At 46.1% G+C, this 12,620-nt stretch overlaps 1 protein-coding gene across 14 annotated transcripts in view; it reads right to left on the bottom strand.

Annotated features, from left to right (window-relative positions):
* Nucleotides 1–12,620, bottom strand: part of SOX5 (SRY-box transcription factor 5) — a 729,285-nt gene that overhangs the window by 10,861 nt on the left and 705,804 nt on the right. For 13 of the 14 annotated variants that reach the window (XM_060279172.1, XM_035127886.2, XM_035127887.2 and 10 more), the window contains 3 exons: nt 9,767–9,875; nt 8,711–8,884; nt 2,802–3,018 (listed from right to left, as the gene is read on the bottom strand). In XM_060279172.1, the coding sequence (XP_060135155.1) occupies nt 2,802–3,018; nt 8,711–8,884; nt 9,767–9,875 (500 nt within the window). The remainder of the gene's footprint in view (nt 1–2,801; nt 3,019–8,710; nt 8,885–9,766; nt 9,876–12,620) is intronic. The other variant, XM_060279178.1, reaches the window with a different exon arrangement.

Raw genomic sequence — 12,620 nt, 5'->3', positions numbered from 1 at the left:
GTTGGCGAGATAAGTGGAATTCTGGAGGCTTTCTCGCTGCCTATTCTTCCTCCAAAAGGTCCTCACCTCCCTCTCTTTTTAATCTCCTGATGCCAAGGTTTGGCTGCCATCCCTCTGTTTGTTTCCGCGCTTACCAGTGGGATCACCGGACTTGCCAACACCACAGGGTTAAGCGGCTCAGATTTCTGGGCTGAGCTGCTTAGTATTACAATGCACACTGTAGCTGTTTAAAATACTGCCTGGTGACACTTAGCAGTAGCTGGGCAGATTCATCTCTGTTCATCATTACTGTCATCCATTAACCAGGCTCAAACAGCCAGCTCTCATTCCAAAAACGTTGGGCGCAGTCCAGCCGTGGTTAAGCAGTTTTAAGTCTCCTTGATTTCAACAGGAGAGATTTAAACCTGTACTTAACTCTTACGCTGGAAAAAAAATCAATAGGACTCAAAAGTGCTTAGCTTTGGATCGGCTAGGCGTTTGTTCTCAACCAACTCAGAAAGATGCAGCGTTATGTAAGTACATAGAAGGATATATCAATTTTGCTTCTCATTTCCCCCAGTCTTAAATTCAGTTCACATTTTTTAGCGATGTATGATTTTTTATTTAAAAAAATCCTCGTGAAATATTATAAACGTTTTAGTGTGAATTTCTCCTATTAAATAATTTTTATATTTTGACTAATGCACACCAATTTGCAAGCAATTACCCCACATTTCCCAATTCTTTTCACTTATATCTTCATTTTTAATGCATACACTCCCCTAATAAATGCATTTTTGCAAACGCTGTTTTGTTGAAGAACCGCATCGCAAAATTCAGATAAGTGAAAAATCCAAAGGATATCTTTGGTTTGGTTTGCAAATTGTTTTTGACAGTGCAGATTTGACTGGTCCTGCTTTCAATGCACACTGAATCAAATTTCCCCTCCATCCTCTATAAGTAGCTGTAACAAAATCTTGTGGCAGTGAATTCCATATATTAATTGTGCATTAAGTGATGAAACGTCTGCTCTTTCTCCCCAGAACATGCAGGACAGGAAAGAGTGTATATTTATTTACAAGGCACACCCTTTCCTCTATTTCTGATGTTCAGGTGTGAGGAGTCCTGCTTATGTACCCTAAACGGAATGGATGTAGCTCAGTATTAGAGCATCTGCTTTGCATGTAGGAGGACTCCGGTTCAATCCCTGGCAGCTCCAGGTAGAACACTGTCTGGAAGAATTGTAGAGTCCCCTGGGGGGTCATCTAGCCCAACCCCCTGGAAAGTAGGAATCTGCCAATGTATTTGTCAAGAAATAGCGGGGTCGGTATGGATTGTGGCTACCATTGTGTGACTGCTGCATCGAAAACTAGCATGTGGAGTAAGCAGTAAGGTGACTTTTGGAGGGCAAAATGGAAAACATTTCTCTCTCATCCTCATAGAGGCTCCTTGAATGATTTAGAACCCTGCATAGTCAGGGGTGTAAATCCCATGGGTTGCCCCCAGAAGAACAGGAGGTCCCCTGCTTCTGAGCATTGCCTTCAAACTTAGTGAAAGCTCTAGGAAACTGAACGTTTGCATAGGGTTCAAAAGGGGAATGGGAGTGGAATGGTGGAGCTTGAAAGCAGGCCTGATTGGCTAGCTGGCTGGCACCCTGAACTGGAGGGCACCACACTGCAATATTTTGTAGCAGGCCCAACTTGCAATTAACTAAAGGAGTTCACTGCCACGAAGATGAGGTGAAAGGCAATGGCTTAGACAGCTTTGAGAGGGGACCAGAAAAATTCGCAAAGGGGGACAGGACTGTATCGGCGACTACTAACAATCACAGTTGCCAATGGGCAGCATTTCTCGAGAATGAAGAGCGGGGGGTGGGGTGTCATTGATTACATGGCCTGCTTTTCATCCCACAGAATGGCTCTGAGAACCAAGCTTGCAAACCACTTGCAAATACCGCGTCCTGAATGTAAGAGGGGCCCTGCTGAATCAGGCCAAAAAGGCTCATCTCACCCAGAACTCCAGTTCTCACAATGGTCAGCCCATGATGCCCATGAGAAGCCCAACCCCAGGTCCCAAGTGCAACAAGGGCTCTCTCCTCACTTGCGATTCCCAATCCTGGCAACTGGCATTCAGAGGCATATTGCCTCCGACTGTGGGGCCAGAATGTAGCCATTGTGCCTAGTAGCCCTTTCCAGCCTCACCCTCCAGGAATTTGCCCAGTCCTTTTAAAGCCATCCATGCAGTTGCCCATCACTGCATGTGATGCACCGAAAGTCATGTTACGAGGACAGGTGTGGATGCACACAACTGACTTCCCACCAGCTGAAGTGGCTACAGCTCTCATGCGCTAGTGGTTGGGCGAGCAGACCTTAGAATATTAGAACTGTAGAGTTGGAAGGGATCCCAAGGGTCATCTAGTCCAAACTCCTGCAATGCAGGAATCTTTTGCCCAACGTGGGGCTCGAACCCACAACTCTGAGATTCAAAGGCTCATGCTCTACTGACTGAGCCACCCCCAACCTTTAAAGTCAGGAGAAAAGAGAGGCAAACTTTTATCCATCATCCCACACCGGGAAAACTCCAGGTCCCCACTATATGCCTAATAACACCTGCAAGGCTAAAATGCACATAGACTCATAGAACGGTGGAGTCAGAAGGGACTACGAGGGCCATCTAGTCCAACCCCTGCAATGCAGGAATCCTTTGCCCAGCATGGGACTTGAACCCATGACCCTGAGGTTAAGAGTCTTGTGCTCTATCGACTGAGCTACCCCAGACCCTTTCCACCTAAGTATATGAAATCCACCACAAAGGGCCCATACCCAACATTGAAATACTGCCTCATCTCTTGACGCCGATTGCGCATGATTGCCTTGTATTCGCCGATCCGCAGCTTCTTCCCGTCCACTAAGCACGTGCGCTTCGGCCTGGGCTTGTACTTGTAATCCGGGTACTTCTCCAGGTGCTGCTTGCTAAGGCGCGCCTGCTCCTCGTAGTACGGCTGCTTCTCAAGGTTCGTCATAGCCTTCCAGCGAGAGCCTGCCGGGGGGAGAAGGAAAAAGGAGATCTGTCAATCTCTGAGTCTTTCCAAAGCTGTGGATGTCGTCACCAAAGGACTTGCCAGCCCTGGAGTGGTCTAGTGGCAACCTGAGGGCCAGATCCAGTCCATGTAACACTTGGATCTGGTGCAGGGTTTCTAGTAAAACAGGTGGAGACCCAAGTTTTGGGAAAGCTGATCTGGTGGTACCTTGAGAGCCCTCCCAAATTGTAAGGTAGGTGGTCACCTGCATCCTTTTGGTAGCTCCAAAAGAGTCACTGGTGGCTTTCCTTTGCCCAAGGCAGATGCTGGATTGCTCCCTTGCTGGAGCTACCTGGAGTGTTAATTTGGCAGTTTCTCATGAAAATGCAAACAAAATCAAATTTCTCCTCCATTCCTAGAAAGTGGGACAGGGGCTGGCCAAGGTTAGTGAAGCATTACCCCGTTTGCCCTAATGGACCAGTCACTTCTCTCATCCATGTCTTGTGGCTCCTTGAGATAGGACCTGTTTTGCTTACGTTCTGCTGCAAAAAGCCATTCATTCATCCAGCCTCACTAATGACTCCATTCCTGCCCCCACTGCCTTTCTTGTCTCTCCTTTGCCAAATGTGTTTATTAATAATGTCATCCAGCTTATTAGTAAAGTGACCTGAGTTCCTTACTGTTGTTTAATATCACTTGTGCGTTGTGTGTGTGTGTACACAATGTGTATGCATGCATGTGTGTACACCGACACCCACACAAACTCCCACATGCATAATTGCATCGGCCCCAGAGGATGAATGACACAAGTGATTAAAGTTATGTCCCTTAAGGGGAAACACAACAACAACCCTCTTCTGGCTGTGTAAGTGGACAAGTCCTAGGCAATGCTTTGCTAGGATCTGAGAAAAGAAAAATATTACAAATGGAGGAACAATGTTCATTTGCTCTCCGGGTTGCTTTTTCTAATGGAGCTGGGTGGAGAGATTTTTGTTCTTACAAAATACTCATGATGCTCATAAATCTGGGCTGGGAGAATTTTTTTGGGGGGGGGGAGAGAAAAGAAATGACCCAATGGGATATTACTCAGGCTAGCCTTGTAGTGCTCAGCCTCTTTGGGGAGACAGAGATGCGCCCCTGGCTATGAAAACAACCCCTGGGTGGAAATGTGGCAAGGACATTGTGGGGGCTGATCAACTTGGGAGACAGCCGGGGCCTTCCTCCTCGCTGCAGTTAGCTCACATTATAACTTCCACCATGCCTAGATCATCACAAACACCCCACGCACCATTTATGATCTACAGAAAGCTTACATTCTCTCCCTTTTGCAAAACATTTGTCCCTTGCTCCAACAAAAACACCAGCAAACCATATAGCTTCTATTAGGAAAGTCTCAGTTTTTTAACTGCCAGTTTTCCACTTGCCTTGCTAGGTGGGTGCGAGTAGGCCTTTCTCTTTTGATGGGGGTCAAATGCACGCTGGGAACCAAGCAGGAATCCTGCAAGGGGCAGGAAATGTGTCTACACAGAAGGACTCCCCCTTCCCTCTGGAAGCTCGGACAAAGGCGGCCCTCCAAGCCTTTCTGTCTGGCCCTTGGAACTCTCCGCACACCTTATTCCCTCCCTAGCTACACCCACTGTCCCCAAGCCATTCCCCTCTCTGGCCATGGTTTGCACCCTCCTTGAGAGTTTTTGCCTGTCTGGAATGTACCATTCAACTGTGATGGTGCCATTTGTTAGCTTTGAAGGTGACCCAGAAACTACAACTAATCCAGAATGCGGCAGCTAGAATGGTGACTGGGAGCAGCCGCCGAGACCACATAACACCAGTCTTGAAAGACCTACATTGGCTCCCAGGAGGTTTCTGGGCACAATTCAAAGCGCTGGTGCTGACCTTTAAAGCCCTAAACGGGTTCCCTCACCATTTTTAAATTAAATCATAATTATTTCTTGTGTGGGGGAAGGGGCTGGAATGGATATACACTCCATACCTGAACCAAAAATCCACCTATCATCTGTAATCAATAAAGTGGGGGCCATTTCTAATCCAGATCATTGTCTGTTTGAGTTTATTAGTTACACCTTACATTTAGCCACTACCTTGGCGGGGTGTGTGTGTGTGCGGCACTGTGACTGGGCCTGCAATAAACAAGCAAACTTCATGACGAGTTCCTCTACCTTTCTCCCCAGGGGAAAAAAACCCTGCAGCTTTATCTTTCTTATCTCAACTCCTTCCACAACCAGCCTGCGAGGTAGGCTAGGCTGACAAATACATAGGCTAAGGCACAGCCTGCCTCATCGTATCTCTTTTCCACTTTTCCCATGAAGCATTTAACCAATTAATGCCAGTCTAGAAAAGGCTGGTCTAAGGATACAGAGGTGCACCAGCGGCTTTCTCCCTTCATTGACATTCAGATTGTAAGTTTCTTGGGGCAATGACCTTTTTTCTTTCTTTTGTAAAGTGCCAATTCCACACCCATTGCTCCCAGCAGTGGCCTCCGCCAAGGGCCACCACAGGGGCTTCCGAAGGGCCCTACTATGAGTGGGGAGGGGAGAAGAACCAGTTACAGCTTCCTTGAAACAAACACACCAGTCTTTCTGTTTCATTGCAACTATTTTTTGTTTTTTTTTAATTAATGCTTATTGTTGCAATATAACTTTTGGTGAACTGCTTTGGTGAGATCTGCCTGAACAGCTGCATGCAAATAAGGCAAGGATGGTGTTATCAGCATACTGTACTTCCCAAATAGGAGAAACAGCTCAACATTCAGAGATCCCGGCTTTCTCAGGCCTCCTATTTCACATTCCTATAAAAATGGCTGAATACAGAAAATTGTGTTTTAGTTTTCCCCCCCAATTAACTGCAACACACACACACACACACACACACACACACACACACACACACACGAGAGAGAGAGAGAATCTTAAAGACTACGAGTGGGAACACTGAAAGACTGAAGCACATCTTAAAAATGAGACAAGGTTCCTTAACAAGCCATCTCTTTTCCTTTTTGCAAAAAAGTGAAATAAAAATCGAATACACCAGTTTACGTACTAATGAACAGATGGATGGCAAACATGTGCGCAGATGACTTTGCTAACAAATCCATGCATTGGTACTCCCCCCCCCATTTTTTTTAAATGTTCAGAGCATAATATCAAAAGTGTCAAAATTTAATCCCAGGACAGAATAGCACTGTAGTACTGGAGCCATAGAGAGAGATAGAGAGCGATAGAGATAGAGAGAGAGCGCCTGGTTGAGCAATAGTCTCACATAACCCACAGTCAGTGTGAAACTTCAGACACCTGACCCCAGTGCCAGGAAGAAGGAAGAATGATGACGATGCTGAGTTAGAACAACTGTGCTATTCTTGCAAAGAGACCCGAGTACCTGGTTGATCTGTGAGCTTCCAACTCCCTCTCCTTCCCCAAGTTAATAGAGAACTCCCTGCTGAGTTCAAAAAGTGGCCTTTGGCAGCCCAGAAGGGACCTTTCCAGCATTTCCATCAGGGGAAGAGGAGAGCGCCTCACCCACTCTTTATTGCAGAGGAGGAAGAGATTCCCCCCTTTATCCTCTGATGTTTCAAAGAAAAGCAATCTCTCACTTTCGCTTGCTTTCAAACCTCACCACTCACTTGCAGTGAGTGCAAGAAGTTTTGAGAGCTAAGCAGGGCTGTCATCTCTATGAGAATCTGGAATGGATTTGCATGTTACACTCCACGTACTGTATATTTAATCGGAAAAAGATGCTCGCGATACGCTCGCTGCATTTCCCTCCTTCCCTGCACTGGCCTGGCCTAGTGCTAAACAGTAAAAGGTGATTCCTTATGTTAAATTTCTTAGCCGAAATGGTTTATTAAAACCAGATTTGGAGGGTATTATAAAATGCTTAGAAGCCCTTTAAAATGTCAACGCGGATCCCCCAGAGACTGAGTAAAATGTCAGCCCGGCTCAAGGGCCTATTTTAAGTGGAATGAATTAGCAGCGTGCTGTTGGAGGTTGTTATCCCAAACAATCAGTTAAGATTGGGAGAAAACATCCAAGTTCCCTTTGTACTTTCTGTATGAAAAGTGGAGGAGATGATGTTTGCAGTGATCTGACCAATTCCTGAAGACTATTGCTTAAAGGTAAGTTTAATCAGGACAGCTCTTAAATGCAAAGACCGAGACAAACTGTTTTTCTCCTGACTCTGTAGGCTTAATCTCACAGTCACTAACTGCCTTTAAATCCCTTCTGCTAGCATATGCAAGTGTTATCTTCCCGGGAACAAATGTAGACTCCTTATCTCACTTTCCTCCGACTAATCTAGTCAATTCAGGTGCCCTATTAAAGTCATCCTACCTGCCATCTATAACCGACAGCTAGTATATAGGCCTCTGTGAATCTGTACAATGAAGAATCCTACAGCAGTCACACAAATCCTGCTCCCAGCAGAATTTCTCCAGCGGCCAACTTGCCCGTGTGAAATTGAGTCAACCTACACATTTGCTTAGAATGAAAAGCCAGAATTGTGGACTGCACTGCTACAGGTAATGGGAAGGACATTGCCCCCTCATGTAAAAACAGACAGGCACACACAACGGATCAAACACAACTCCCTGAAAACGGCAAGCTCACGTTCTAGAGAGAAATGTGTAGCCAAGTCCTCTTTCTGATGTTCATTACTAAAAAGAGATTTTCACACAGAGGAACTTTCAGAATCATTTCAATTACTAATCACTATATCTTGTATTTTGGTCCCAAGGCGGGTTGGGGAAAAAAAGAACAATAATAATACAAACATCAAAATGTTGTGTAAAATCCACATAAAATTCTACAAAAGGGGTCACCAATGTGCCTTCTGCAGCACTCATGAAAGAACACAGTAGATGTCGCCTCAAGAAACCTCAGCACAACAGAGAAATTTTGCTCTTTCTCCTCAGGTTCTGTTTGCAATGGGTTCAGCCTCTCCTACACTGAATATGCTCCCTTAAACATGCCCACATTTTCATTAGATGCCAGGTGTGGACATTCATTCACCCATCCTTTTTTAACAAAGGAGAGGTGCAAAGAGCTTCTCTTTGTGAGTGAGCTCAGGAGTGGCTGATGGGGTGGCTGAAGCATGGCACCCATTTTGTGTCATGCCATGCCCCATGGCAGCCATTTTGTGGCTGGTGCCCAAAATTCCAGATGTGCCTACTGACCCAAATGTTGGGTGACCCTTGAGCTACAAAGACTAACAAGACACAAACACAACCCCAAAGAAGCCATACCCCATATCCAACACCCAAAATGGCTCACTCCCCAAACATTCCTGATATAACTACATTTTTATTATTTACTGAAAAGAGAGTATTGCTTGAGTTGGCTGAGCCTCTCAAGGAGGGATCTTCAATAACCAAGGGGATGTGACTGAAAAGACTCCACCTTTCGTGCCCACCTTCACTCCCAAAAGTGGAAGGAGCCTCAGATACTGATCCGAGTGCAAAGTCATGGCCATTCTGCAAGCTACATTCGAACAAGATGGTCTCTTGACTATCCTGGCCACAGTTCATTTAGGAGACACCTCGCTCCACTATGAAATGGTGCAGTCCAGAATTCTGCCACCCCATTCTGAGTTACGCACAGAATGGCTTTAGCAGAACCAGATGGGTGTCCTGTCGATATTATGCCCATTCCAAACCACAGACCCCTGCTGGAGAACTGCTGCTCCTGTTTTTCATTGCCTTACCCAGTATTTTGCTGATGTTGGAGTTGTGCATATCCGGGAAAGCTTGCAGGATCTTCCTCCGCTCGTCTTTTGCCCATACCATGAAGGCATTCATTGGGCGCTTGATGTGGGGTTCATTGCTCCCACGCCCTCTGGACTCCCGATAAATCCGAGATTCTGAGACACCTGCACTTCCTAAAACGATGGGGGTGGGAGGGCAGAAAAGGCAGGGAGCAAAGGTTATTTCATTGTTATAAGCTGCCTCCACAAGCATAGCTTTAAATCGTACTCAGGAGGTTTGCCACTGCAGCATGAAGTCTGCATCTCCCATTTTCAAATGTTATGGACTCAGTTAAGACATGTACTTGTTGTACAACTTTATGGCATGGTGGATAATGGCACTAGTGTGCTTTCCCTCCACCATATAATCACATAAACATAGTTGTTGATGGTATATATCCCAGCTTACTTGCTAAGGAGCTCAAGGCCCCTCTATTTTACCCTCACAATACCCCTGTGAGGTAGGTTAGCCAAAAGTCACCCGGTGAGCTCCATGGCTGAATGGCAACCAGGTTCAACACTCTTACCACTTCACCACCCTGGTGAACATCTAACCCCCTGCCCTGTGATGTATGAATCGGATGTAATAAGCCAACAAATGCTTGTTCATGGCCGCCTGTTTTTTCATGCACGGACACCTCTGCAGTGATACAATATGAAAGGTCCGTGCAACTCAAACAGCTGCTACAGTCCCAGGGTGCGCCTGTCCTGTGGCCAATCGGCTCTGCTAACTGATCACTTCTGCAACTGATCTCATTCTTCCAAAACCTATTTCTGTTTGCATCTTTCATCTCATCTTCACTGAGCCAGAGATGTGGTCTAAACTTTGGCAATGGCGTTTACTGTGACAGCATGAAAAATTAACCCACAGACTTGCAGCATCGCACATCACCAGCTTTGTCTAGTGGGTGTCTCCTCGCCATGTGCTAAGTACCAAGGAGATCAGTGTTCTTTCTCCACCGCCCGAGTGGATGCACAGGAACAGCTGGGAATAAGGCAAAGCGCTCCGCTACTGACCATCAGAGTCTCCGCTCATGTTGAAATCCATCATAGCGTGGCTAAACTTCCCGTCTTCATTCTGTTTGACTGCCAACTGTTGAGTCAGGTTCTCCAGTGTCGTTTTGTCCTGGGTGGGGAGAGAAGAGAGGGCACAAAGGAGTCTTTTTATTAACATGCAATGGAACCACAAAGTTCATAGGTAATTTGCAAGATTCCCCAGAGAAGGAGGGTTAGAAAATAAGGAAGAAGATGGCTGAGTTGGAAAAGTAAATGAAAGTGGGGTGAATGCCCGGGGGTGGGGAGAGAATAACACAATTATTTTTGGGAGGTTTTATGAGCTGGAAGTATCATGGCTTGAACATTCACCCCTCCCATTAAAAAATACAGCTTTATTAGCCGAGGATGAGTAAGCTTGTGAAATTCAGATTAGTTTGACACACATTGCAAGTGCTCGGCTAGCATGTTCCACAAGCGGTTCAAATGTTTCTGGTGGAATTCAGTGTACTGAAAAGTGGATTTCGTTTAGCAACCCAGAGGGCAATTTAAGTTGCTAATTTTTCTGATGGGTCCGATGGATACTTGCCTCTGAAAAACCTTGTAAAACTTAACAGTGCGATCGATAGGATGTTCAAAGTATGCCAGGGCCATTCCTGATGTTAATTTTTATCCCTATCCTTGTCTGAGATGCAAGTAAGGCAACTGAGAAAATAGCCAAAGGAAATTACTCTGAGCCAAAAATGACTACCTTGTTCACAAGATGTAAACGGCAACAATCCCTTCTAATGATTTTTCAGAAGTACCTTTGCAAATGGGTGACATTTTCACCCCACTCATCACTGCGACAATCACTTTCTCATCCATTTTCCTTAAAACTGTTTCGCCCACAACATTCCAGGGTGAGGGCAAGAAGCGCTTCCCTCACTCTTATTTCACAGGATTGTAGGGTTGGAAGGAGTCTAGTCCAACACCCTACAATGCAGGAATCACAGTTAAACAATCCTCGACAGATGGCCACCCAACCTCTGCTTAAAAACCCTTCAGTGAAGGAGGGTCCAACACCTTCTGAGGAAGTCCCTTCCACTGTCGGACAGCTTGCACCATCAGAAAGTTCTTCCTGATCTTCAGTCAGAATCTCCTTTATTTGGTGCAGCGATGGTGCAACGAAGCTAACAAGATTTCGCTATTTTATGGTATCTGAACAACACCTCGGGTGTTGTAGGGGTGGGGTGGGGAACTGAGGGGGAAAAGATACCCAATAGCAGTGGAGGAACACTATCGTCCCAAGAGAACAAACAGAGGGCAAAAGGTGATGGAAAATAGATGAGAACGGTGTCATTTGCTACACAAGGAAAGATCCTGTGTGAGAGGCAGGGAAGGGAAGGTCTTCCAGGGTGGGAGGCTGGGGGAAGAAAAGGAAGCTCGCACATGAGAGCTAGGAGGGTCCGCACCCTTCCGTGTGAAACAAGGGTTAAGATCCACCTCTGACAGAGGGCTTTGTATTTCTTCTTTGTACTCCCCCTTTTCCCCTTTTTTAAAGTAAAAAAGGCATTTTTCAAGTTTATTTAGATTAATCTGCTTTTATTTTATTCTATGCTGAAAAGTCCCTCCCTCTCCCTCTCCCTCTCTCTCTCTCTCCCCATACATATATATATTAAAGACAATAAGGACAGGTAAAAATGCATGTTAAAGTAACACATGGAGTTCATAATAATCCATAAAGCAGCTAAAGAGTGGGATTCAAAGAGAACAGGTCGGGAAAACTTGCAAATTTGTATACAGCACTCCAGTGATTTATACAACCCCTGGACGGCTGCTCTCCATGGCTGTGACATGCTTTGTGGGTCACACGTTGCGCATAACCACCACCCCCGCCATTCCCCCACCCCACAACCACCGCTCCTCACCTATGCCAGAGATGATGCTCAGAGTCTAGTTCTGGGAATGGGTTATGCCCAGCAAGACCAAGGAGCACCCTCGCAAACCCCACGGCATGCTCAGAGCTCAGGAATGCGCCTGCAGTGTGTTTACAACTGCATGGCTTTCCTGCAAACATGGCTTTCCCGCAAATCCTATAGCCGGAAGCATTGTGTGGCCAGGATTAGTGCCACACACTTGGCTTGGAGGAGAATGGTGCCTCTCCTGTGGGACTTTGGAAGAGGCTAGCCGGGGCCTGCGCCTTTCTCTGAGTGCAGTATCTGCACTCATCATTGCTGGAAATATGTTCCTTTCCTCCCCCTCCACATCCAGGTTTGGGAGTGCTGCAGTGCTGCAGAATTGAAATGTGCAAGGCAAAGGCAACCCTCCTTTTCACAAGCCGCACACAGTTCAACTTGCCTGGCTTTCGGTTGCCTCTCTCCGCAGAACGCGGGAGCGATAAGGGGGAGGGGGGGAGGAACCAGAGACTCTGTTTCAGCGACAAGGCGACCCCTAACCCCCCACTACTAAAACATGCAGTATAATAAAATAATTCAATTAGTCACCATCAAAGGGAAAGTTGAGATAATTCTCAGAGGCTGTCACTCTGAAGCCGAGTGATGTCAAAACAGTCAGCTATGCTTTCGTTATGCCCCTTTGAGCCATGACTTCAAGTGAACCTTCAGTCAATCTTGGTGCTGAGCAAAGGGAGAGGGATGGCATGCGAGAGTTGGCAGCGGGGCAGAGGAGGTGAAAAGTGAGTTGCAAAAAGCTTTAATTATAAAACAACGGAACAGCCTCCAAGGCTGAGGAGGCCCAGCCGTTACACTTAACCAATCTCTGCTGCGGCTTATGTACTGAACAAAATTAAAATGGCTAAAGGAAGAAGAAGAAGAAGACGACGACCCAAAGCAAAACAAAAGCAAGAACACTCTCATGAGCAAAACAAGTTATTTGG

The sequence above is a fragment of the Zootoca vivipara genome, chromosome 10 (assembly GCF_963506605.1).
Source record: "Zootoca vivipara chromosome 10, rZooViv1.1, whole genome shotgun sequence".
In the NCBI taxonomy this organism is placed as follows: Eukaryota; Metazoa; Chordata; class Lepidosauria; order Squamata; family Lacertidae; genus Zootoca; species Zootoca vivipara.
The sequence above is the reverse complement of the archived record's forward strand: the minus strand, read 5'-3'. Positions and strand labels throughout refer to the sequence as shown.